Source organism: Eurosta solidaginis, chromosome 1 (assembly GCF_040869045.1).
Source record: "Eurosta solidaginis isolate ZX-2024a chromosome 1, ASM4086904v1, whole genome shotgun sequence".
NCBI classification, from domain to species: domain Eukaryota; kingdom Metazoa; phylum Arthropoda; class Insecta; order Diptera; family Tephritidae; genus Eurosta; species Eurosta solidaginis.
In genome coordinates, this window is record NC_090319.1 from 31,518,678 (window position 1) to 31,546,485 (window position 27,808).

A 27,808-nucleotide genomic window follows, 5' to 3' on the forward strand; every position below is an offset into this window, starting at 1 on the left:
CGCCTCATTACCGCTACCAATTAGGTGTTTATTTCTCACAATAAATAGCTATTTGCTTTGGTGGACCACCTTGGAGATTTTTTTTCAACTCAACTCGATATCCAATGTAGGATATTAACTTAGGATATTAATTGGAAAATATTAATGACGTTGGAGATCAACTTGAAAACTTCTAATTTTACAACATTTCTCAAAGGTTGGATAGTGATTGGAGAATGAAGTTGGATATCAACTCGAGAACTATCTCGTTTAAGAATAATCAAATAATGATGTTAGATATCTCTTCCGGAACTATATATATAATTTTGCTGGAGAATTTTTTTCCATGTTTGTTGGGTAAAGAAAATCCAGCTGTTGCCGTATCTACAAATTATCTAGATAATAAAAAAAACAATATTGCCGCACAAAAAAGCATACCCTAAAAGCGGCCTTAAACTGTGACTGAAAAACTGCTCAGTAGTTTAACTGGAGTTTAAATTTGACTAGAGTTTAAGCAAACTTAGTTTAAATTTAGCTTAACCAGCTACTGAAAAACCGGACCTAAAGGTAAGGCCTCCTTTTATCTTACAATGCTGCATTTCAATGAGTATTTGTTTGGCTAAAAATTTAATTCTTATCTCAGGAATTTATTAACACAAAAATTCCCCAATGCTAAGTATGTGAAGTCCGCAAATACATTGTAGTAAATCCTATTATGGGTCTACTCTCAACTCGAATATTATGCGGCTGGTAAATGTAAACAAACGTAACAAATGGGAAGTGTATGTTAAAAACTCTAAACTCACTACGGGTGCCGGTAAATTGTGATCAACTGTCAAATCCTTGTTTAACCCTACAAAAAACAAAAATAAAATATCTGTCGTCTTTGGCGATACAGCCCTGTCGGACTCTCTCTAGCATCTTTCAGTATACAATCCTAAACGTGGTGCAAACTGACGGGCACATAATCACAAACACGACTTGCTGCCCATTACCATCACCTTAGGCTTATGTAGGAATTAGGAAGTCTATAGGCTCAGATGGTATGACGATGCCAATGCTGAGTTTTGCTACCTGGCATGTTTTCAACTTGTCGTTAAAATATTTTTTCATTTCAGAGCAACGGAAAATAGGAAAGATAATTCCATTTCTAAAGGCTAACGAAACAGCTAACGAAAGGGAACCATATCGGCCCATATCACCACTTTCTCCAGTAGCGGAGACGTTAAAAACCGTCCAAAATGCATAGCACTACCACTAAACTAAAATCCATAAATACCCAGTTAAATTACGGGCCAGCCAGATCCAGTCCAGCCAAAATCCAGTCATAGTACGGTGCTCATGACAGTTAGCCACGACACACTAGTCTAAGACGTAGAAGGTGAAACTTTTACTATTGCCAGGAAATATTACTTTGTAACGAGTGGACCAAGTTGAATGATCTTCTTCCTCATGGTTGTGGAAGTTTCGAAATATGAAATTTTCGGCGTAGTTTTGCCTAGCGTATATGACTAAGCCTGGGTATTGGCAAATTTTTTGTGGTGTTGACACTATGACACCAACGCTAAGGCCGGTGTCAACTCTGGGAGTTAGCACTAAAACCAAAGAGGATAAATATAATAAGAGCCGTCACTCGTTATTATTTCGGCATTTACTCGATGTAAACTGTGAGGTAGTCGCTACTTTTTTTTTGGGCGAGATGTTTATAAATGTCTTCTATACATTTTCATGGGGCATTTGTGATTATTTTTTCGACTGTATTTAATTAATTATTTAATTCTCTTTCCAAAAAACACGTTTGCATAAAGTGATATCACCGCATGGATAAATGGGAGGCAATTCAAAAATGTCCCTCATAAAACAAAAGTAGCGACTACCCCACAGTTTACATCGATTAAATGCCTAAAAAATAACGAATAACGGCTCTTATGTTATTTATCCTCTTTGCTAAAACACCAAGCGAATTTTTGACGCTGCATGGCAGTGAGTGGGTGGTCAATCAAATGGTTCAACTATATGGTTGGCTCATCTCTACAGCAAAAACATATGTACATTTGTTCAGATTGTCAAAATCTACATGTTGGTATTAGGCGAATGAAATGGAGAGAAAACATAAAACTTTGCAATTCCTATGTTGGGGAAAATAATGCGCTAAATTAGATGCATTTACTAAAAAAAGTAACTTAAAGTGATGTGATTTTTTATAAAAACTTGACCACCACGAAAATAAACAATTGTCAATGTGTTGGTTAGGGCTTTTATTATCCATGAAAATACGTGCAATCTACTCATCATGCATGATGACCACAGATATGCGTCTACCGAGAAAAATTTTTATATCACATTTCTCCACTAAGCAAAATATCACTTATTGGCTCATATGCTTAAAATAAGTGGTCCCTTTTTTTAAAGTAACCACTTAAAGCCTGTATTGGAATTACAAGTAATTACTTAAAAAAAAACAGTTCACAGGTTTTATGAATATGGCACGTTGACACACGCCAACGAATATTTTGAGCATTGCATCTGGCAACGATACTCGTGAAACCTCTTTTGCTATTTTGTTCACAAATCACACACAGAAGATTGTGCATTCACGAGTTTAAAATTGCTTCGTTCTGCGCATCTACGTCACACTTAACTGCTTCAGCGAATGAAAGAAAGAGAGAAAAAAACAAGAGCTGAAGGAAAGACGTAAAAATTGCCCATAAAAAACAGCTGAACTAATGTTTACATGCGAAATGCGCTACCTTCAATAATTCCATCATGTATTTTGTTTCCATGTTTGTTCGTCGATTTCATGGCGGAACAACAAGGTGGAAGCATGGTACAGCTGATTATAAATTTTTTTTATTTGATTTGATTTTGACATTTGGCCATCGAATTTACAAAAACAAAGTACATAGAAATTGTATTTATGTTTGTAGGTATGTCGCGACTTGTGTCGTTCTGCCATGGTCGATTTGAATGGTTGTTGCACTATGGTGAGTTTTAAAACAGCATGCATATTGACCCAAACACAGTTACTGCGACAGCGCCTGTCGCAAGGCGTACGTGCGCTGTTAAAATTCAAGCAAGATACGTCGAAAAAATTAGAATAGGGGGAAAGGGGTGGATTCTTGTTTTATGAAATGATTTACACATTTATTAAAAAATTCTACTTGTACTGGATGTGAATTAGTTTATAACAAAACTCCTACTTTGAATAACGATTGGTATTTTTAAAATGAAATAAGCCTAAAATATAATAAATAGAAAGATTTATTTGTTCTTCTGTATTTTAATAAAAATTTAGCATATATTTAGTAAAATATAAAAATCTATGGCATTTGTTTAACCGGTTTTAGGTTCAATTTTTTTAGTATTAAAACATCAAACATTGTTTCTCCTCCAATATATTTCGGTTACACACGGTAACCGTCTTCAGGGCTTTGAAATTATTTTACACGTCTTCACTGTTTAACAATTTTTGGTGTTTTAAAATCTAGGCATTCACACATCTCATATTCCCAAGACCTAGATTGACTGTCAAATGTTCACGTACTTCTTCTATTTAGTGCTTCCATCTAGAGATGACACCCTAGAGGTCGTCCAAGGTCTAAGAAACAACATTAACATATCTAAAACTTGTTCATAATTATTGATTGTTGAACTGAAAATTGATATGGGAAATCTGCTTATTTAATTGCAGATTGTGCCATATTCAGGGTCCTTAAAATCAACTCATAAGAAAGCGCACTGGCATTTTTTTTTTTAATCTTTCATATATAGCATACATTTTATTTTGCCTTAACAGTAAATTTCTGAATATATTAATTTACTTTTAATCATACATATATGTAGCTATTACATATGCATATACATCCTTTAAATAAATTCTAGAAAAATCTCTTATCTCACTTTCTCACAACACTTAACAGTAATTACCTTAAATAAATAATACATAAAATTTAAAAACACTAAAACCACGTCCACGTTAATTTTAAATATTTTTAAGTAACGATTCCAACAAATCAAGGACTCAAAAATATGGAATCGAATGGTACATCTTCAAATAGCTTATTCGAAATTTCACGGAATATTTTGCCAAAACTTCGAGCATATCCGATCTTCAGCTCATTGAATACTATCTCCCAATTGTCGTTCAAAAAACGATTCATTGTCTGCGATAATAAACGATCATTGAAGAGATTATCAAATTGCATATAAACACGTTTTGGATTCAAATCAACACGATACTCCTTGAGACGCATATATTTAACACCATCACGCATAAAGGGTTCACCAATGAGATGATGTTCGATATGTGTATTTATCAACGTCATATTCGCCTTTCCACTGCCAGTTATAGGGAGCAATAATATACGACCAGTCATTTCGTAATCACCTACCATTTCAAGGCGATCGGTTTTACTGTCACAAATGATTAGATGACTTTTTAAATCTGTGCTAAATTTGAAAAGCAAAAGAAAAAGGAATTGTTTTAAATATCTTCAATTTTAGTGCTGGTCTATTTTTTTATTAGGGATTTGTTCCAATGATTCATTTAAGAGTTAAAATATGCTAAATTACAAAGGATTGTAATAAGTAGTATTAAGAATAGCATAAGAATCGATTCCTTCCACAATTTTCCACCATTAATTTTTTGTTAATACATTGCAGACACTTATATCATGAGGAATTAGTTCCCTACAAAAATTATTCCAAGTTTTTATGACTATTTGCATCTAAAATATTTAATTATAAAATAAAACTAATATTTTTAAATATAATCTAATACTGATTGACTTGGCATAGGAAAAACGAAAATTTCGATAGCTTATAGATCAGTGATTAACTGAAGACCGCCATAAAGCGCGGTATCCACATCACAATAAATGAAAAATGCCATGCACAAACAAGTAAGGAAGGCTAAGTTCGGGTGTAACCGAATGTGTTTTGTATGACATGGGTATCAAATGGAAGGTATTAAAGAGTATTTTAGACGGGAGTGGGTCACAGTTCTATAGGTGGACGCCTTTTCGAGATATCGCCATTAAAGTGGGCCAGGGGTGACTCTATAATGTGTTTGTACGATATGGGTATCAAATTAAAGGTATTAATGAGTGTTTTAAAAGGGAATGGCCCTTAGTTGTATATGTGAAGGCGTTTTCGAGATATCGACCAAAATGTGGACCAGGGTGACCCAGAACATTTTAATTTATTTATATATTTATTATGTAATACCGCGAACAATATTCCTGCCATGACTCCAAGAGCTTTTGATTTCGCCTACAGAACTTTTTCATTTTCTTCTACTTAATATGGTAGGTGCCACACCCATTTTACAAAGTTTTTTTCAATGTTATATTTTGCGACAAAAAGCCAATCCCATGACAATGTTTCATTCCTTTTTTCGTATTTGGTATAGAAGTATGACATTTTTTTCATTTTTCGAAATTTTCGATATCGAAAAAGTGGGCGTTGTTATAATCGGATTTCGGCCTTTTTTTATACCAAAATAAAGTGAGCTCAGATAAGTACTTGAACTAAGTTTAAATCGATATATTTTTGCTCAAGTTATCGTGTTAACGGCTAACAGAGCTGTAAAAGTGTGCAATCATTTGAAATTTTAAATCATTGATTTAAGCAGGCATGCTTAACCAACGAACCGATACCATTTCGTTACGATAATTAACGTTAATAAACGAAACAAAGTCATTTCGTTTCGTTTATTAACGTTAAGAACGTCAAATTAACGAAATGATTTTGTTTCGTTTTCTGCCGTATCAAAACGAAATCAAATCGTTTATGTTGACTATTAATTTCAAACTATGCTGGCAAAGCTGATTGATGGCGGAGTCATTAAAGGTGAAAGCATTAGCCAAGCTGATTGCAACTTTTCTCATGCATTTTGACAGTACGAACATTTCTCAGAGTATATTTGACATTACCACCAACGAATTACACAAACAAATTATATGCAGTTTGTGTGTATGTCCGTGCGCTGTTACCACCTTACGGTTTCATCATGGCTATAGCATTGCCAGCACAATTCAAACATAAAGTATCACGTTTTTGTTAACGTTTTTAACGTTAACGAAAGCTTTTCGTTTCGGTTAAAAACTAGATACAATTTATCTTGATAATTTCTTAATCGATAATATTTCGAAGTGTTTCAACGGAAACGGTGGAAATTTTTTGATAAACGATTAGCTCGATGATAAACGATTTAAGAATGCTCTTTCTTCATTCTTTCATTCCTTGTTAAGCAATGTGGCTTAAAAGTCAACCCATTCTTCATTCACTAGTGGTAAATAAAGAATGCACTCTTGAACTCTTCGAAGAAAGAATGAAGTAATTGAATGAAACACAAACATTTTTCAACACAGAATAAGCATTAAATGAATGCATCCTTTGCTGAGTGTGCACACTCTTTTCTAGTACCAATCAATTATGAAAAATGTCGTACAAGCACAAAACCCGCTCAAATATCACATGGTTGTTTTTAATTAAAGCCACTTCAAAATATCAACACAAAAATTTAGTTATTGACAGTGATGACCAGTTTTTTCGTTATTTAAATGGCAGTAAAGCACAAAGTAGTTAATTGAAAAAGCATTTTTATTAAAATTATCCTAAAAATTAAATAATAAAAAAAGTAAATGACAAATATTTCAACTTCCCTGTTCCAAAAATTGTCATCGTTCTAAATAAGTGTTGCCAATGTGCCATATAAAAGGTACTTGCATGTAAAAGTACTAACCTACATTTGAACGTCCTCAATTGGTGTTTAAACAATTGAAGAAAATGCAATTCATTATAAAAAGTCTTAGTACAAGTTCCTTCATGTATTCTTCTCAGCGGTGTATGATCAAATACTGTACTGGTCCGTGGGTTTGCAAAATGCAATAGTAATATCCGATTTTTCTCTATGTATTTAAAACTTGTAAAATATAAAATTGGCTCCAAAGTGCCACTGGTTTTTTGGACAGAATGATACCAACTTCAGATGAAAGATTCAGGTTAACCCCTTTTCTGGTCAACGCGTGCCTTACATGTGGATCACCACAAAAATTATCTTTTTAAAAGCTAAACAGAAACATCTATTGGCACAGAAATTTCCTGGGATATCCGTTGATAATTCCCTCAGTGGACGTGTCGACTGTGCATGACGAAGTACTGGTAACGTAAATAGAGAAACCAAGAACCTATTTAAAAGTTTTCAAGTTTGAAAACTGGAAAAAAATTTTAATGGAAAATTGTTCATTTATTACATTTCTTGTGAGTTTCTTGGCGGGTCGTATTAAAACGATTACATCCGTATGGGAAATTACGACAGCGAATCAGCGGAAGTTAATTTTGAAGAGTTCTTCGAAATTGTCGGGGATTTTGTGTTTGAACAGAGCCGTGATATGGAACATGAAGCGAACGATGAAAACAATACAACAACTGAAGAAGGCATTGAAAGAGAAATGGACGAAACCTCAGTTTTCTCGGAGACAATATTTGCTGCAAAATATGATATTGGCGGAAACGAAATCCTGTTCACTAAATATTTTGAAATTTTGCAAAAGGTACGTATGCATGTGACAATTTTTTTATACTCAGTTGAGCAGAGCTCACAGAGTATATTAAGTTTGATTGGATAACGGTTGGTTGTACATATATAAAGGAATCGAGATAGATATAGACTTCCATATATCAAAATAATCAGGATCGAAAAAAAATTTGATTGAGCCATGTCCGTCCGTCCGTTAACACGATAACTTGAGTAAATTTTGAGGTATCTTGATGAAATTTGGTATGTAGCTTCCTGAGCACTCAACTCAGATCGCTATTTAAAATGAACGATATCGGACTATAACCACGCCCACTTTTTCGATATCGAAAATTTCGAAAAACCGAAAAAGTGCGATAATTCATTACCAAAGACAGATAAAGCGACGAAACTTGGTAGATGAGTTGAATTTATGACGCAGAATAGAAAATTAGTAAAATTTTGGACAATGAGCGTGGCACCGCCCACTTTTAAAAGAAGGTAATTTAAAATTTTTCCAAGCTGTAATTTGTCAGTTGTTGAAGATATCATCATGAAATTTGGCAGGGATGTTACTCCTATTACTATATGTATGCCTAATAAAAATTAGCAAAACCGGAGAAGGACCACGCCCACTTTTAAAAAAAAATTTTTTTTAAAGTAAAATTTTAACAAAAAATTTAATATCCTTACAGTATATAAGTAAATTATGTCAACATTCAACTCCAGTAATGACATGGTGCAACAAAATACAAAAATAAAAGAAAATTTCAAAATGGGCGTGGCTCCGCCCTTTTTCATTTAATTTGTCTAGGATACTTTTAACGCCATAAGTCGAACAAAAATTAACCAATCCTTTTGATTTTGATTTGAAATGGACGAAACCTCAGTTTTCTCGGAGACAATATTTGCTGCAAAATATGATATTGGCGGAAACGAAATCCTGTTCACTAAATATTTTGAAATTTTGCAAAAGGTACGTATGCATGTGACAATTTTTTTATACTCAGTTGAGCAGAGCTCACAGAGTATATTAAGTTTGATTGGATAACGGTTGGTTGTACATATATAAAGGAATCGAGATAGATATAGACTTCCATATATCAAAATAATCAGGATCGAAAAAAAATTTGATTGAGCCATGTCCGTCCGTCCGTTAACACGATAACTTGAGTAAATTTTGAGGTATCTTGATGAAGTTTGGTATGTAGCTTCCTGATCACTCAACTCAGATCGCTATTTAAAATGAACGATATCGGACTATAACCACGCCCACTTTTTCGATATCGAAAATTTCGAAAAACCGAAAAAGTGCGATAATTCATTACCAAAGACAGATAAAGCGACGAAACTTGGTAGATGAGTTGAATTTATGACGCAGAATAGAAAATTAGTAAAATTTTGGACAATGAGCGTGGCACCGCCCACTTTTAAAAGAAGGTAATTTAAAATTTTTCCAAGCTGTAATTTGTCAGTTGTTGAAGATATCATCATGAAATTTGGCAGGGATGTTACTCCTATTACTATATGTATGCCTAATAAAAATTAGCAAAATCGGAGAAGGACCACGCCCACTTTTAAAAAAAAAAATTTTTTAAAGTAAAATTTTAACAAAAAATTTAATATCCTTACAGTATATAAGTAAATTATGTCAACATTCAACTCCAGTAATGACATGGTGCAACAAAATACAAAAATAAAAGAAAATTTCAAAATGGGCGTGGCTCCGCCCTTTTTCATTTAATTTGTCTAGGATACTTTTAACGCCATAAGTCGAACAAAAATTAACCAATCCTTTTGAAATTTGGTAGGGGCATAGATTTTATGATGTTAACTGTTTTCTGTGAAAACGGGCGAAATCGGTTGATGCCACGCCCAGTTTTTATACACAGTCGTTCGTCTGTCCTTCCGCATGGCCGTTAACACGATAACTTGAGCAAAAATCGACATATCTTTAATGAACTTAGTTCACGTACTTACTTGAACTCACTTTATCTTGGTATGAAAAATGAACGAAATCCGACAATGACCACGCCCACTTTTTCGATATCGAAAATTACGAAAAATTAAAAAAATGCCATAATTCTATACCAAATACGAAAAAAGGGATGAAACATGGTGAGGTAATTGGATTGGTATATTGACGCGAAATATAACTTTAGAAAAAACTTTGTAAAATGGTTGTGACACCTACCATATTAAGTAGAAGAAAATGAAAAAGTTCTGCAGGGCGAAATAAAAAACCCTTAAAATCTTGGCAGGTATTATATATATAAATAAATTAGCGGTATCCAACAGATGATGTTCTGGGTCACCCTGGTCCACATTTTGGTCGATATCTGGAAAAGGCCTTCACATATACAACTACCACCACTCCCTTTTAAAACTCTCATTAATACCTTTAATTTGATACCCATATCGTACAAACACATTCTAGAGTCACCCCTGGTCCACTTTTATGGCGATATTTCGAAACGGCGTCCACCTATAGAACTAAGGCCCACTCCCTTTTAAAATACGCATTAACACCATTCGTTTGATACCCATATCGTACAAACACATTCTAGAGTTACCCCTGGTCCACCTTTATGGCGATATTTCGAAACGGCGTCCACCTATAGAACTAAGGCCCACTCCCTTTTAAAATACTCATTAACACCATTCGTTTGATGCCCATATTGTACAAACAAATTCTAGGGTCACCCCTGGTACACCTTTGTGGCGATATATCGAAACGGCGTCCACCTATGGAACTAAGGATTACTCCCTGTTAAAATACTCATTAACACCTTTCTTTTGATACCCATATTGTACAAACAAATTCTAGGGTCACCCCTGGTCCACATTTATGGCGATATCTCGAAACTGCGCCCACCTATGGAACTAAGGATTACTCCCTTTTAAAATACTCATTAGCACCTTTCATTTGATACCCATATCGTACAAACGCATTCTAGAGTCACCCCTGGTCCACCTTTATGGCGATATCTCGAAAAGGCGACCACCTATACAACTACCACCACTCCCTTTTAAAACCCTCATTAATACCTTTAATTTGATACCCATATCGTACAAACAAATTCTAGGGTCACACCTGGTCCACCTTTATGGCGATATCTCGAAACGGCGTCCACCTGTGGAACTAAGCATCACTCCCTTTTAAAATACTCATTAACACCTTTCTTTTGATACCCATATTGTACAAAAAAATTCTAGGGTCACCCCTGGTCCACCTTTATGGCGATATCTCGAAACGGCGTCCACCTATGGAACTAAGGATTACTCCCTTTTAAAATACTCATTAACACCTTTCATTTGATACCCATATCGTACAAACGCATTCTAGAGTCACCCCTGGTCCACCTTTATGGCGATATCTCGAAAAGGCGACCACCTATACAACTACCACCACTCCCTTTTAAAACCCTCATTAATACCTTTAATTTGATACCCATATCGTAAAAACAAATTCTAGGGTCACACCTGGTCCACCTTTATGGCGATATCTCGAAACGGCGTCCACCTGTGGAACTAAGCATCACTCCCTTTTAAAATACTCATTAACACCTTTCTTTTGATACCCATATTGTACAAACAAATTCTAGGGTCACCCCTGATCCACCTTTATGGCGATATCTCGAAACGGCGTCCACCTGTGGAACTAAGCATCACTCCCTTTTAAAATACTCATTAACATCTTTCGTTTGATACCCATATTGTACAAACGCATTCTAGGGTCACACCTGGCCCACCTTTATGGCGATATCTCGAAACGGCGTCCACCTGTGGAACTAAGAATTACTCCCTTTTAAAATACTCATTAACACCTTTCTTTTGATACCCATATTGTACAAACAAATTCTAGAGTCACCCCTGGTCCACCTTTATGGCGATATCTCGAAACGGCGTCCACCTATGGAACTAAGGATTACTCCCTTTTAAAATACTCATTAACACCTTTCTTTTGATACCCATATTGTACAAATAAATTCTAGGGTCACCCCTGGTCCACCTTTGTGACGATATCTCGAAACTGCGTCCACTTATGGAACTAAGGATTACTCCCTTTTAAAATACTCATTAACACCTTTCTTTTGATACCCATATTGTACAAACAAATTCTAGAGTCACCCCTGGTCCACCTTTATGGCGATATCTCGAAACGGCGTCCACCTATGGAACTAAGGATTACTCCCTTTTAAAATACTCATTAACACCTTTCATTTGATACCCATATCGTACAAACGCATCCTAGAGTCAACCCTGATCCACCTTTATGGCTATATCCTTAAATGGCGTCCACCTATAGAACTATGGCCCACTCCCTCATAAAATACTCTTTAACACCTTTCATTTGATACCCATATTGTACAAACAAATTCTAGAGTCAACCCTGATCCACCTTTATGGCGATATCCCTAAATGGCGTCCACCTATAGAACTATGGCCCACTCCTTCATAAAATACTCTTTAATGCCTTTCATTTGATACACATGTCATACAAACACATTCCAGGGTTTCCCTCGGTTCATTTTCCTACATGGTTATTTTCCCTTATGTTGTCACTATAGCTCTCAACTGAGTATGTAATGTTCGGTTACACCCGAACTTAACCTTCCTTACTTGTTTTTTTTTTTTGAGTTTAGGGGTTATTTATCTGAAGAGCGACTGTCGCTCGCCCTGAGGGAACAATTTATCACAGAAATAGGATTGACCCAATAAATTATTATATCCATTAAAAAAAAATAGATCTGCCGAACGGTGCTTGTATTTTTGTGAAGCGGGCCAAGAGCCTGATGGTACAAAAATTGGTAGCTTATTCACGAATGTTGTGCACATTTACGCACAAGTAATATTGTTTGGTGTACTTCAATAACGTATCCAATATACGAATTTTGTTTTATATTGTTTTCAGCGCCGTGGATCCCTTTCTGACGAAAATTTTGAAAAGCTTCTCTTAATGAAAGTTAATTCTTTTTAATATGGTTTTGCTGTTGATATATTCTAAACTTTGTTAATTTTTTATAAGCGTTATAACAACTTTAATGTTATATACCCCTACATTTACCTCAAATTGCAATTACATTTGATTACCACATGAAAGATTTGATGACGTGTTTAAATGTCGGGCGATTTCCTCTTTTTTATCATAATTAAATGGTTTTCATTGTGATACCTCAATCAACATTTACAAAATCTGGTATATGTATGAGTATCTGGTATACAAACACATATTTTGCTTAGTACAGGAACCATCGTCTCGCCACAATGGCACAGCGTACATGAACTGTCAAAAATACACGCATGTTCATGGAAACGAACATGATGGGACGCTAGATGGAACATACGCCGTTTCGATTAAAAAATTACATATTTGATCACATAGATTTATAATCTTTTAAAGAAAGCATTCCTTTAACATACCTGTATAGCTACTGAAGTATAAAAATATCAGCTCTGATATAAGAAAATTAGTACTGAATGGTAAAAAAGTGTGCATTCATTTCAAGTTTACATTCAATAAAGAGTGGGAATGGCTCCTACATTCACACTCTATATTGAATTATATTTTACCATTCAATAACACTCACACTTTAGATTTGAGTTAAAGTATATTAAGCCATTCAGGAATTGGAATTTATAATAGGGGGACTCATGTAACCGTATAAATGCCTTATAAAGTGTGTAAACGTATAAATTTATCTAGTGCGTAAACGAGCTGTCAAATTTTGTATGAAAAATCATTTACACAATAGGGGGACTCATGATAGCATATAAACTTATAAGGTGTAAAATTATATCCATTTACACACGCTGTTATATGAACGCACCTAGTAATACTCTTGATAAACTTGATTGTTTATCAGCTGTATTATTGCCGAACAACATTTTTTGATTGTTATGCAAATTAAAAAATGCCAAGATTAAGTGAAAAATCAAAACTAAAACGTCTTTACTTGCTGATGTTGGAGATTTCTGATGAAAATGCCTGCTGTAATGTCTGCAAGGTTGCATTCCTTTGAGTTTATCGCGTTTACACAATGAAATGTGCGCGTAAATTTATACAAATTGTGTAAATGATTTTTCATACAAAATTTGACAGCTCGTGCGTAAACTAAATAAATTTATACGTTTACACACTTTATAAGGCATTTATACGGTTACATGACTCCCCCTATTTTGTATAAATTTACGTGCACATTTCATTGTGTAAACGCGGTAAACTCAAAGGAATGCAACCTTGCAGACATTACAGCAGGCATTTTCATCAGAAATCTCCAACATCAGCAAGTAAAGGCGTTCTAGTTTTGATTTTTCATTTAATCTTGGCATTTTTTAATTTGTATAACAATCAAAAAAATTTTGTTTGGCAATAATACAGCTGATAAACAATCAAGTTTATCAAGAGTATTACTAGGTGCGTTCATATAACAGCGTGTGTAAATGGATATAATTTTACACCTTATAAGTTTATATGCTTTCATGAGTCCCCCTAATATGCAACCAAAAAATCACAAATTTTTAAAACAATGCTGACATAATGCACACTCAAATGATTCAATCTTTTTACAGCTCTGACGGCTAAGAGGAAGGACAGACGGTCGACTGTGCATAAAACTGGGCGTGGCTTCAACCGATTTCACCCATTTTCACAGAAAACAGTTATCGTCATAGAAGCTATGCCCTTACCAAATGTCACAAGGATTGGTAAATTTTTGTTCGACTTATGGCATTAAAAGTATTCTAGACAAATTAAGTCAAAAAGGGCGTAGGAACGCCCATTTTGAGATATTCTTTAATTTTTGTATTTTGTTGCAGCATAGCATTACTGGAGTTGAATGTTTACATAATTTACTTATATACTGTAAAGATATTCAATTTTTTGTTAAAATTTGACTTAAACAATTTTTTTTTTAAGTGGGCGTGTTCGTTGTTCGATTTTGCTAATTTTCATTTAGCACACATATAGTAATAGGAGTAACGTTCCTGCCAAATTTCAGCATGATATCTTCAACGACTGCCAAATTACAGCTTACAAAACTTTTAAATTACCTTCTTTTAAAAGTGGGCGGTGCCACGCCCATTGTCAAAAATGTTACCAATCTTCTATTCTGCGTCATAAGGTCAACCCACCTACCAATTTTCATCGCTTTATCCGTATTTGGTATTGAATTATCGCACTGTTTCGGTTTTTAGAAATTTTCGATATCGAAAAAGTGGACGTGGTTATAGTCCGATTTCGTTCATTTTAAATAGCGATCTGATATGAGTGCCCAGCAACTTACATACCAAATTTCATCCAGTTATCGTGTTTACGGACGGACGGACGGACATTGCTAAATGAATTTCTTTTTTCGCCCAGATCATTTTGATATATAGAAGTCTATATCTATCTCGATTAGTTTATGCCGTTACGGATTACCGTTATGCGAACAAAATTAATATACTCTGCGAGCTCTGCTCAGCTGAGTATAAAAAAGCGCTCGAGAAATGCTCAAGAAAGATTTCGTTCGTCAAGTAGTATGCACCTGTCAAGAAAAAGCATACATTATCATTAAACGGCCTAAACGATTTTTTCCGTTCGTAACAAGTCACGCCAGCTATCTCGGTTGATTACTACGCCCACTTTCTGTAGGTCTGCCAATTTTTTCCCATTAATCTGGCTATATAACAATCTGCACATTGTTCATTAATATAAATATACACAGCAATTTCATATATTTATTTATGGATTGAGTGCGATTAAAAAAATCCATAAAGCCACTGTCACCCGATCGAAAAACACTGCACTAGATCGACCTTAAAGGGCCAAATAAACTTCCTTAACACTAACGCGATAGTCGTAACCATACCATATCCATAACCATCTCCATTGTGATCGATTAATGGTGCCATAACCTTAAACATCTGACATTTTCATAAAAACGAGGAAAAGCAAAAAATTACAAGCATATTCCACAAACAATAAGTCTCTTAGTCAAAACGTATACAAAACAATAAATAAAATATACAAAAAGTTAATAAATTCAGCAACTCAAATATTTTTAGATTATGGATATGGCGAAAAAACAAAAACCAATTGGTTAGCTATGGTATGGTTATGGCGTTGGCGTTATCGTATGGCACCATTAATCGATTACATTGATTTCCACGAGGTTGGTTCGATCAACTGTTTTATCTGGTTACGGATAAGTCACCATTAATTGGCCTTTAAGAGCCTGACAAAATTGACATAGTCATAACCATATTTTTACTTACCCATATCAATTGGCATCAATTAATGGTGCCTTAACCTAAAAATCTTAAAATATTCATAAAAATAAAGAAAACGCAAAAAATTACGAACATATTCCACAAAAAATAAGTCTCTTAGTCAAAACGTATCCGAAACAATAAATAAAATATACAAAAAGCTAATAAATTCACCAGCTCAAATATTTTCAGGTTATGGATATGGCGAGAAGCCAAAAACCAATTGGTTGGCTATGGTATGGTTATGGCTAGGGCGTTATCTACAGAGCATTGAGAAAAATGAAAATGTTACCCAAAATTCGCCGAAAGACGCAGTTTCGCCAAGAAATATACTTATGGGAGTTTAATTATTTCTTGGGCAACGACCCTGCAAGAACACAATCGGTTGAATGCCAGTGATAACCGTAACTGTATTTATGAGATATTACAATGGAATTGCAATTCTATTTGAGCGCAAGTGTGCTTTTCTATTTTTTAGTATATTCCCTTAAAATTAAGTGCATTTTCAATTCGATGACGTTAATCTTAACAAATTTTCTTTTAAAGTGAGTTGTTTCAATTATAATCCAACTGAGTCGAGTTGGAAACCGTTATGGGGGTGTTAATTTTTTTTCGATTTTAGATAATCGATGAGTGATGATTTCAATTTATCGGTTTTTATTAATTTTCCGTAAAATTATCCATACTTATAAGTAGTTTTAAACATACCGATAACGCTGCACTTTACTTGTCGAGATCAAATCATGTACGAGTAAATTTTTTAATGTTTGTTTCAGTGTGATGGGTGCGTTGCCAGAGTCAATAACTAACGATTTAACGGCGAGTGGCTCTAATGGTGGTATACCAAACTCCTTATTGCCTGGGCAAAATAAAATAAGAAATTAAGCAGTTTAAAAAAAAAAATCTTAATCTATTTACCATCTTTGAGTAGCACAATTGCACTATTCACGGCATTAACCAGACATTTATCAAAATTATCATCGCGTTTGCATTTGTCAAAATTCGATGCTGAAAAGAAATAAGATATTTACATACATAAAGCAAAAGTTAAAAAGAAGTTTCTAAAAGCTTTTTAAATTTATTCATTCTGAAATTGTTTAGATGATTATGCTAAAATATGCACATTAGGTTGGTGCGTATTAATCAAATTACCGATTTTTTCAGGTCTCACCCCTTCAAAAGAGTAATAACAAGAACAAATATAGTACATACATTTTTAGTGGTGTCGAACATTAAGGGGTCAAAGTCAAAATTCCTCTATGGAGACTTAAAATATACATATAACTTAAATATCTTTTCGCGCGCGGCAATGTTTGACTATGGTAAGAAGTGAATGAAGTCATTATAAAGCCATTGCTTGTCAGAAAATCCAACTGCATCTTTTTATACTCAGTTGAGCAGAGCTCACATTGGATAACGGTTGGTTGTACAGGTATAAAGGAATCGAGATAGATATAGACATCCATATATCAAAATCATCAGTATCGAAAAAAAATTCTATTGAGCCATGTCCGTCAGTCCGTCCTTCCGTCCGTTAACACGATAACTTGAGTAAATTTTGAGGTATCTTGATCAAATTTGGTATGTAGGTTCCTGGGCACTCATCTCAGACCGCTATTTAAAATGAACGATATCGGACTATAACCACGCCCACTTTTTCGATATCGAAAAATCGAAAAAGTGCGATAATTCATTACCAAATACGGATAAAGCGATGAAACTTGGTAGGTGAGTTGAGCTTATGACGCAGAATAGAAAACTAGTAAACTTTGGACAATGGGCGTGGCACCCCCCACTTTTAAAGGAAGGTAATTTAGAAGTTTTGCAAGCTGTAATTTGGCAGTCGTTGAAGTTATCATGATGAAATTTGGCAGGAACGTTACTCTTATTACTATATGTATGCTTAATAAAAATTAGCAAAATCGGAGAACGACCACGCCCACTTTGAAAAAAAATTTTTTTTAAAGACAAATTTTAAAAGAAAAGTTAATATCTTTACAGTATATAAGTAAATTATGTCAACATTCAACTCCATTAATGATATGACGCAACAAAATACAATAATATAAGAAATTTTCAAAATGGGCGTGGCTCCGCCCTTTTTCATTTAATTTGTCTAGGATACTTTTAATGCCATATGTCGAACAAAACATTACCAATCCCTGTGAAATTTGGTAGAGGCTTAGATTCTAGGACGATAACTGTTTTCTGTGAAAAAGGGCGAAATCGGTTGAAGCCACGCCCAGTTTTTATACACAGTCGACCGTCTGTCCTTCCGCTCGGCTGTTACCACGATAACTTGAGCAAAAATCGATATATCTTTACTAAACTCAGTTCACGTACTTATCTGAACTCACTTTATATTGGTGTAAAAAATGGCCGAAATCGGACTATGACCACGCCCACTTTTTCGATATCGAAAATTACTAAAAATGAAAAAAATGCCATAATAATATACCAAATACGAAAAAAAGGATGAAACATGGTAATTGGATTGGTCTATTGACGCAAAATATAACTTTAGAAAAAAAACTTTGTAAAATGGTTGTGACACCTACCATATTAAGTAGAAGAAAATGAAAAAGTTTTGCAGGGCGAAATCAAAAGCCCTTGGAATCTTGGAAGGATAACTGTTCGTGGTATTACATATATAAATAAATTAGCGGTACCCGACAGATGATGTTCTGGATCACCCTGGTCCACATTTTGGTCGATATCTCGAAAACGCCTTCACATATACAACTAGGGGCCTTTTAAAACCCTCATTAATACCCTTAATTTGATACCCATATCGTACAAACACATTCTAGAGTCACCTCTGGTCCACCTTTATGGCGATATCTCGAAAAGGCGTCCACCCATAGAACTAAGGCCCACTCCCTTTTAAAATACTCATTAACACCTTTCATTTGATATCCATATCGTACAAACAAATTCTAGAGTCACCCCTGGTCCACCTTTATGGCGATATCTCGAAAAGGCGTCCACCAATAGAACTAAGGCCCACTCCCTTTTAAAATACTCATTAACACCTTTCATTTGATATCCATATCGTACAAACAAATTCTAGAGTCACCCCTGGTCCACCTTTATGGCGATATCTCGAAAAGGCGTCCACCCATAGAACTAAGGCCCACTCCCTTTTAAAATACTCATTAACACCTTTCATTTGAATCCCATATCGTACAAACAAATTCTAGAGTCACCCCTGGTCCACCTTTATGGCGATATCTCGAAAAGGCGTCCACCCATAGAACTAAGGCCCACTCCCTTTTAAAATACTCATTAACACCTTTCATTTGATATCCATGTCCACCTTTATGGCGATATCTCGAAAAGGCGTCCACCCATAGAACTAAGGCCCACTCCCTTTTAAAATACTCATTAACACCTTTCATTTGATACCCATATCGTACAAACAAATTCTAGAGTCACCCCTGGTCCACCTTTATGGCGATATCTCGAAAAGGCGTCCACCCATAGAACTAAGGCCCACTCCCTTTTAAAATACTCATTAACACCTTTCATTTGATATCCATATCGTACAAACAAATTCTAGAGTCACCCCTGGTCCACCTTTACTGCGATATCTCGAAAAGGCGTCCACCCATAGAACTAAGGCCCACTCCCTTTTAAAATACTCATTAACACCTTTCATTTGATACCCATATCGTACAAACAAATTATAGAGTCACCCCTGGTCCACCTTTATGGCGATATCTCGAAAAGGCGTCCACCCATAGAACTAAGGCCCACTCCCTTTTAAAATACTCATTAACACCTTTCATTTGATATCCATATCGTACAAACAAATTCTAGAGTCACCCCTGGTCCACCTTTATGGCGATATCTCGAAAAGGCGTCCACCCATAGAACTAAGGCCCACTCCCTTTTAAAATACTCATTAACACCTTTCATTTGATATCCATATCGTACAAACAAATTCTAGAGTCACCCCTGGTCCACCTTTATGGCGATATCTCGAAAAGGCGTCCACCCATAGAACTAAGGCCCACTCCCTTTTAAAATACTTATTAACACCTTTCATTTGATATCCATATCGTACAAACAAATTCTAGAGTCACCCCTGGTCCACCTTTATGGCGATATCTCGAAAAGGCGTCTACCTATAGAACTTAGGCCCACTCCCTTTTAAAATACTCATTAATACCTTTAATTTGATACCCATATCGTACAAACACATTATAGAGTCACCCCTGGTCCACATTTATGGCGATATCTCGAAAAGGCGTCCACCCATAGAACTAAGGCCCACTCCCTTTTAAAATACTCATTAACACCTTTCATTTGATATCCATATCGTACATACAAATTCTAGAGTCACCCCTGGTCCACCTTTATGGCGATATCTCGAAAAGGCGTCCACCTATATAACTTAGGCCCACTCCCTTTTAAAATACTCATTAACACCTTTCATTTGATACCCATATCGTACACACAAATTCTAGAGTCACCCCTGGTCCATCTTTATGGCGATATCTCGAAAAGGCGTCCACCTATAGAACTAAGGCCCACTCACTTTTAAAATACCCATTAACACTTTTCATTTGATATCCATATTGTACAAACGCATTCTAAAGTCACCCCTGGTCCACGTTTATGTTGATATCCCGAAAAGGCGTCCACCCATAGAACTAAGGCCCATTCCCTTTTAAAATACATATTAACACCTTTCGTTTGATACCCATATTGTACAAAAGCATTCTAGAGTCTCCCGTGGTACACCTTTATGGCAATATCTCGAAAAGGCGTCCACCTATAGAACTAAGGCCCACGCCCTTTTAAAATACTCATTAACACCTTTCCTTTGATACCCATATCGTACAAACGCATTCTAGGGTCACCACTGGTCCACGTTTATGGCGATATCCCGAAAAGGCGTCCACCCATAGAACTAACACCTTCCGTTTGATACCCTACAAAAGCATTCTAGAGTCAACCCTGGTCCACCTTTATAACGATATTCCGAAAAGGCGTCCACCTATAGAACTAAGGCCCACTCCCTTTTAAAATACTCATTATTACTTTTCATTTGATACCCATATCGTACAAACACAAGCAAATTCTAGAGTTACCCCTGGTCCACCTTTATGGCGATATCTCGAAATGGCGTCCACCTATAGAACTAAGGCCCACGCCGTTTTAAAATACTCATTAACACCTTTCATTTGATACCCATATCGTGCAAACAAATTCTAGAGTCACCCCTGGTCCACCTTTATGGTGATATCTCGAAAAGGCGTCCACCTATAGAACTAAGACCCACTCCCTTTTATAATACTCATTAACACCTTGCATTTGATACCCATATCATACAAACAAATTCTAGAGTCACCCCTGGTCCACCTTTATGGCGATATCTCGAAAAGGCGTCCACCTATAGAACTAAGGCCCACTCCCTTTTAAAATACTCATTAACACCTTTCGTTTGATACTCATATTGTACAAACGCATTCTAGAGTCACCCCTGGTCCACGTTTATGGCGATATCTCGAAAAGGCGTCCACCCATAGAACTAAGGCCCACTCCCTTTTAAAATACTCATTAACACCTTTCATTTGATATCCATATCGTACAAACAAAATCTAGAGTCACCCCTGGTCCACCTTTATGGCGATATCTCGAAAAGGCGTCCACCTATAGAACTTAGGCCCCCTCCCTTTTAAAATACTCATTAACACTTTCATTTGATACACATATCGTACAAACAAATTCTAGAGTCAGCCCTGGTCCACCGTTATGGCGATATCCATAAATGGCATCCATCTATAGAACTATGGCCCACTCCCTCTTAAAATACTCTTTAATACCTTCCATTTGATACAGATGTCATACAAACACATTCCAGGGTTACCCTAGGTTCATTTTACTACGAGGTGATTTTCCCTTATTTTGTCTCCATAGCTCTCAACTGAGTATGTAATGTTCGGTTACACCCGAACTTAGCCTTCCTTACTTGTTCATTTTTAGCTCTAAATGTAGGATGCGATGATTCTACCACTACTTAAGCTCATTTTTATACTCAGCTGAGCAGAGCTCACAGAGTATATTAATTTTGTTCGCATAACGGTACCCTGTAACGGCATAAACTAATCGATATAGATATAGACTTCTATATATCAAAATGATCTGGGCGAAAAAACAAATTCATTTAGCCATGTCCGTCCGTCCGTCCGTCAACACGATAACTTGAGTAAATTTTGAGGTATCTTAATGAAATTTGGTGTGTATGTTCCTGGGCACTCATCTCAGATCGCTATTTTAAATTAACGAAATCGGACTATAACCACGCCCACTTTTTCGATATCGAAAATTTCGAAGAACCGAAACAGTGCGATAATTCATTACCAAAGACGGATAAACCGATGAAATTTGGTAGGTTGGGTGACCTTATGACGCATAACAGAAAATTAGCAAAATGTTGGACAATGGGCTTGGCGCCGCCCACTTTCAAAAGAAGGTAATTTAAAAGTTTTGTAAGCTGTAATTTGGCAGTCGTTGAAGATATCATGATGAAATTTGGCTGGAACGTTACTCCTATTACTGTATGTGTGCTAAATAAAAATTAGCAAAATCGGATAACGAACACGCCCACTTTAAAAAAAAATAATAATTTTAAAAGTCGAATTTTAACAAAAAATTGAGTATCTTAAAGGATATAAGTAAATTATGTCAACATTCAACTCCAGTAATGCTATGGTGCAACAAAATACAAAAATTAAAGAAAATTTCAAAATGGGTGTGCCTCCGCCCTTTTTCATCTAATTTGTCTAGAATACTTTTAATGCCATAAGTCGAACAAAAATTTACCAATCCTTGCGTCTCGTACGGAGGTGGCTGAACTCCCCCCCCCCCCCCCTCCCCCCAGTGAAAACGAGATGGCGGTAGACGAGGGCGAAGAAGCTGGTGGCTACGCTTCGTCAGGCTCGAGCGGAAGCTTGGCTCTCAGAGCGTTGTACTCTGAGGGTCAGCTTCTGGAGGACGGCGATTCGGACGAGACGCTCACGGAGGAAAGCGCAAACAAGCAGTGATTCGGGTCCTCCAAATAAACCTGCATCACTGCAAAGCAGCATCAGCTGCACTCCTACTGCACCTGTCTTCAGGTGCGGTAGACATCGTACTAGTCCAGGAGCCCTGGATCGCTGGCAATAGGATCTGTGGCCTGCGGACGCCAACCTATAAGCTTTATAGCGCTCAGGAAAAGGGTAAGCCTCGCACATGTATATTGGCTAAGTACTCTTAATGTTTTTCTTGTACCCAATTATAGCGATGGGGATCTGACAGCGGTTAGCGTCGAGGTGCTAGGGAGGAGCTTTAAACTTGCTTCCTTCAACCTAGCACACGATCACCAAGGCTCATTTCCACCGGATAATTTCAGGGATTTCGTGAGAGCGGCAAATCCACGAAACGATTTCATCCTACTCGGAGGCGACGCCAATGCTCATCACGCCCAGTGGGGCAGCAGTGATACAAATGACCGAGGTGAGTCTTTATTTATTAATCTAAGTATATGTATTAGTGGAAATTATCCTACTTTCGTTACGAGGAACCGCGAAGAGGTCCTTGACATAACACTGGTCACAGACTCTTTCAGTGACCTGATCGTTGCATGGAGAGTTCTAAAGGAGCACTCCTTTTCTGACCATAGATATATAAGTTTTTCTATATCACAGGCGCACGCAAGTCCTAAGTACATACAAAATATTAGTAGAACGAACTGGAGCTAAGAAGATAATAGGTAAAAAGCTATCTGAAGAGGTACGAGCCCCAGAAAGCGAGGAGGAGCTAGACGTGTTTGTAAATAATTTCAGTCAAAAATGTAGGAATGCTTTAGATAGGGCTTGCCCGACTAAAATGGTTTTGGAAACTCACAAACCACCATGGTGGTCGTCCGATCTTGATAAGGATAGGAAGTCATGTAGGGCGGCCTTTAATAAAGCAAGGCATGATGGACATGAATCCTCATGGGCTGCTTATAAAGCGAAAATAAATATATATAAAAAAGCAATCCGAAATGGAAAGCGATCCTCCTGGAGGGATTTCTGCGGCAGGATTGAATCCACATCCACGGCCTCCCAGTTAAGGAAGGTGCTATCGAAATCTCCAACTCAGCTAAGTTACGTCCAAAAGCCGGATGGGCACTGGACGGACTCCAGCGCTGAAACCATAAACTTGCTAATGGATACGCACTTCCCAGCAAGTACGGGCATGTCTTCAAGTATTGTCAGCGGAGGGTCACCTAATGATTAGCTGATAAACGAAATCACAGATGATAAAAGGATAGATTGAACTTTACAGACCTTCAAGCCCAATAAATCGCCGGGGCCGGATGGAATTTTTCCGGCTCAGCTCCAGTATACTGCCGAACTTATAAGGCTCTGGATTAAAGGGATGTTTATAGGTTGTTTTAGGCTCAATTACGTACCAGTATCGTGGAGGGAAGTCAACGTGGTCTTTATCCCCAAGGCAGGGAAGCCCTCCAACTCTAAACCAAATGATTATAGGCCTATAAGCTTGTCTTCTTTTCTACTTAAAGCGCTCGAAAGACTCTTAGAGGACTACATCAGGAGGAGGATTGAGCCGTCGCTTCTTTCGCAAGCTCAGCATGCCTATACTAAGGGTAGATCAACTGACACGGCCTTGCACTCACTGGTATCCGTTATCGAAAGGTCACTAGACCTCAAGGAATACACATTGGTGGCATTTCTAGATATAGCGGGTGCCTTCAACAAGGTTCTCCCGGAGGCCATCACCTCGGCGCTGACAGATCTGGGGGTGGACGTGTGCCTGGTGGAGTTTATATACAATCTGCTTACGTGTAGGCAGATTAAAACTGAGCTAGGTGGATGCGTTATCCGCAGACCGGTCGGCAGAGGCACTCCGCAGGGAGGTGTTCTCTCTCCGCTACTTTGGGTGGTTACCGTCAACCAACTACTACGGTTCTTGGAATCAGAAGGTCACCAAGTGATCGTGTATGCAGATTATATAGGGGGGGGGGGGGGGGGGGGGGGGGTTCCGCAAACTCTTTGCAACCTAATGGAAGGGGCACTATCCAAAATTTCGCACTGGGCCACAGCCACAGGTTTGGAAGTCAACACGGATAAAACCGAACTTGTCCTCTTCACGAGGAGGTACAAAGTACTAAATCTAACACCGCCAAGAAGTGGGGGTACGTTTTTAGCATTTAGCGATCAAGTCAAGTATTTGGGAGTAATTCTGGATAGGAAGCTATTATGGAGTGACCATATAGTGGAGCGATGCAAGAAGGCAGCAGCAGCGCTGTTCACCTGCAAGAGGGCAATTGGCACCTCCTGGGGATTCTCCCCCAAGGTGACATACTGGATTTATACAGCCATTGTGCGCCCGATTCTTCTCACGGCTCCACTCCATCTGAAGCACTCAACGCAATGCTATACCTTCCACCTCTTGACCTGGTGGCGAAGGAAATAGCGGTCATCGTTGCTCTACGCATAAGGGAAAGAGGTCTCTGGTCAAATGGATCTAATGAACACGCAACAATCCTGGGCACGAACGCCCCAGTCCCAATACCGGTGCGCACTGACTACTGCACGCCAAAGAAAGTCTTCGTTAAAAACTATAGTATTGTGACGAATATGAGTGACACTAAGTGATACTCACATCCCTAGTCTGATGCCAAGTAAATGAAGTCACAACAACAATAAAGCAGACATTCTCTTGTATCTACATAAACGAATCAATCATTATGTCTACACATATGTACGTACACGCAGCTGAGAAGCAACGCACGACCACATGCATATATCTGAGATACTCCCGAAAGTATGCAATGAGAGAAGCTATAAAATCGTGCAATTGTAGTTACAGCTGAGAAATTTGATAGCTGATGGCCAACTATTAGATTCTGGAAATGGAAGCGCCTAGAAGATGCGAACGAGGAAATCAGAGAGTATAAAAGGCAACAACAGTCGAGGCGCAATAATTCAGTTTCGATTAAGCACGCTATCTGTCGGGCAATAGTAGAATTATTTATTGTGAAGTACTTTAATAAAGGCATTTTGCATTATTAAATATTGGAGTTATTTATTCAACAGTTTAGTGATTCGAACTTAGCAGAAGGTTGCAAATAAGAGGATTTGCAGTAAATTCGTAACAGTATATATATACTGACTTATCTTGTTTGGTTGATTTTCCGACAGGGTGGATAAATGATGTATATTGGAACGATTTTCCGTCATCCCTTGTCAAATTTGGTTTTGAGACAAACCGGTTTCGGCGTTGTGCCATCATCAGTGTCGATTTTCGTTCTGATCTGTTGTTGTCATTTGTCCTGTATTTATAGTTCATAGGTATATGAGCAGGTATTGTCAAATTGATGCTTGTATATATTTAGTTATGTGTATGTGCTGTGTGTTCGTTCAGAACCGAGGGTGGTTTACTAATCGATTTGTGTGGCTGACTGGGGTAGGTAGAAATCTGTGATTTTAGTCGTTTGACCTTCTTTGTCGGTTTTTTGTTTTGGAGTGTTAATTGTTTTGTGTTTATTTGTTGTTGTGTGTTTGTCTGTTGTACCTGTGTGATTAAGTTGTTTCCTGTAAACAAGTTTTAAAGGCTCGAATATTGTGTCAGAAATTGTGTTTATCTGTTCGTTTATTATTCTACTGTCGAATGTTTTCTGTTTGTAGATTTCCATGTTTTCGAGTACGTTGAGACGTCGGCCCTTTTCTTGTATGTGAAGAACCCTAACTGTTTTATTGATGTTTGCTGGGGAACATTCATTCTCGGCCATGTGATTCGCGAAGTTAGATTCGGGTATAATGTTTGGATTCCGTATTTTTTTGTTGTAATCTCTAATATGTTCTCTGAACCTCGTTCTTATTTGCCGTCCTGTGTGACAGAACATATTAGAGATTACAACAAAAAAATACGGAATCCAAACATTATACCCGAGTCTAACTTCGCGAATCACATGGTCGAGAATGAATGTTCCCCAGCAAACATCAATAAAACAGTTAGGGTTCTTCACATACAAGAAAAGGGCCGACGTCTCAACGTACTCGAAAACATGGAAATCTACAAACAGAAAACATTCGACAGTAGAATAATAAACGAACAGATAAACACAATTTCTGACACAATATTCGAGCCTTTAAAACTTGTTTACAGGAAACAACTTAATCACACAGGTACAACAGACAAACACACAACAACAAATAAACACAAAACAATTAACACTCCAAAACAAAAAACCGACAAAGAAGTCAAACGACTAAAATCACAGATTTCTACCTACCCCAGTCAGCCACACAAATCGATTAGTAAACCACCCTCGGTTCTGAACGAACACACAGCACATACACATAACTAAATATACACAAGCATCAATTTGACAATACCTGCTCATATACCTATGAACTATAAATACAGGACAAATGACAACAACAGATCAGAACGAAAATCGACACTGATGATGGCACAACGCCGAAACCGGTTTGTCTCAAAACCAAATTTGACAAGGGATGACGGAAAATCGTTCCAATATACATCGTATATATATACCATCGCGACAGGACTGGAATATCAGACAACATACGGTACCGGGGCCATCAACATATTCACGGATGGTTCTTAGCTTGACGGGAAGGTGGGAGCAGGCATCTTTTCGCCGGATCTGGGTCTAGAGGTCTCTTTTCGCCTACCAGATCACTGTAGTGTTTACCAAGCGGAAATGCTGGCAATACACAGGGCTGTGCGGGTGTTTATTTTTTCAGACAGCCAGGCCGCATTAAAGGCCCTGGACTCATTCGTCGACAACGCAAAGTCGGTCACTGAATGCCGCAGATCTCTTAACGAGATGGCTCAGCACTTCAGTATCAGCCTTATATGGGTACCTGGGTACAGGGATATTGAAGGCAATTGCAGAGCAGACGAGCTGGCCAGAAGTGGCACCACCGACCATATCCTTCCGGGAAATGATTCGGAAGGCATACCCATGGCCACTTTCAGGCTTCGTGTGAACGCAAGCACTATAAGAATCGCAAATGGACTATGGTCAGC

The 27,808-nt window shown here is 37.2% G+C and overlaps 1 protein-coding gene across 2 annotated transcripts in view; it reads right to left on the bottom strand.

Annotated features, from left to right (window-relative positions):
- Window positions 1–3,316: 3,316 nt before the first annotated feature.
- The window catches only part of Jhbp12 (Juvenile hormone binding protein 12), a 109,624-nt gene continuing 85,132 nt past the window's right edge, over window positions 3,317–27,808 (bottom strand). For both annotated transcript variants that reach the window (XM_067784544.1, XM_067784534.1), the window contains exons 2-4: window positions 16,670–16,759; window positions 16,460–16,610; window positions 3,317–4,428 (exon numbers count right to left, since the gene is read on the bottom strand). In XM_067784544.1, coding sequence (XP_067640645.1) covers window positions 3,993–4,428; window positions 16,460–16,610; window positions 16,670–16,759 — 677 coding nt within the window. In that variant the 3' untranslated portion in view covers window positions 3,317–3,992. The remainder of the gene's footprint in view (window positions 4,429–16,459; window positions 16,611–16,669; window positions 16,760–27,808) is intronic.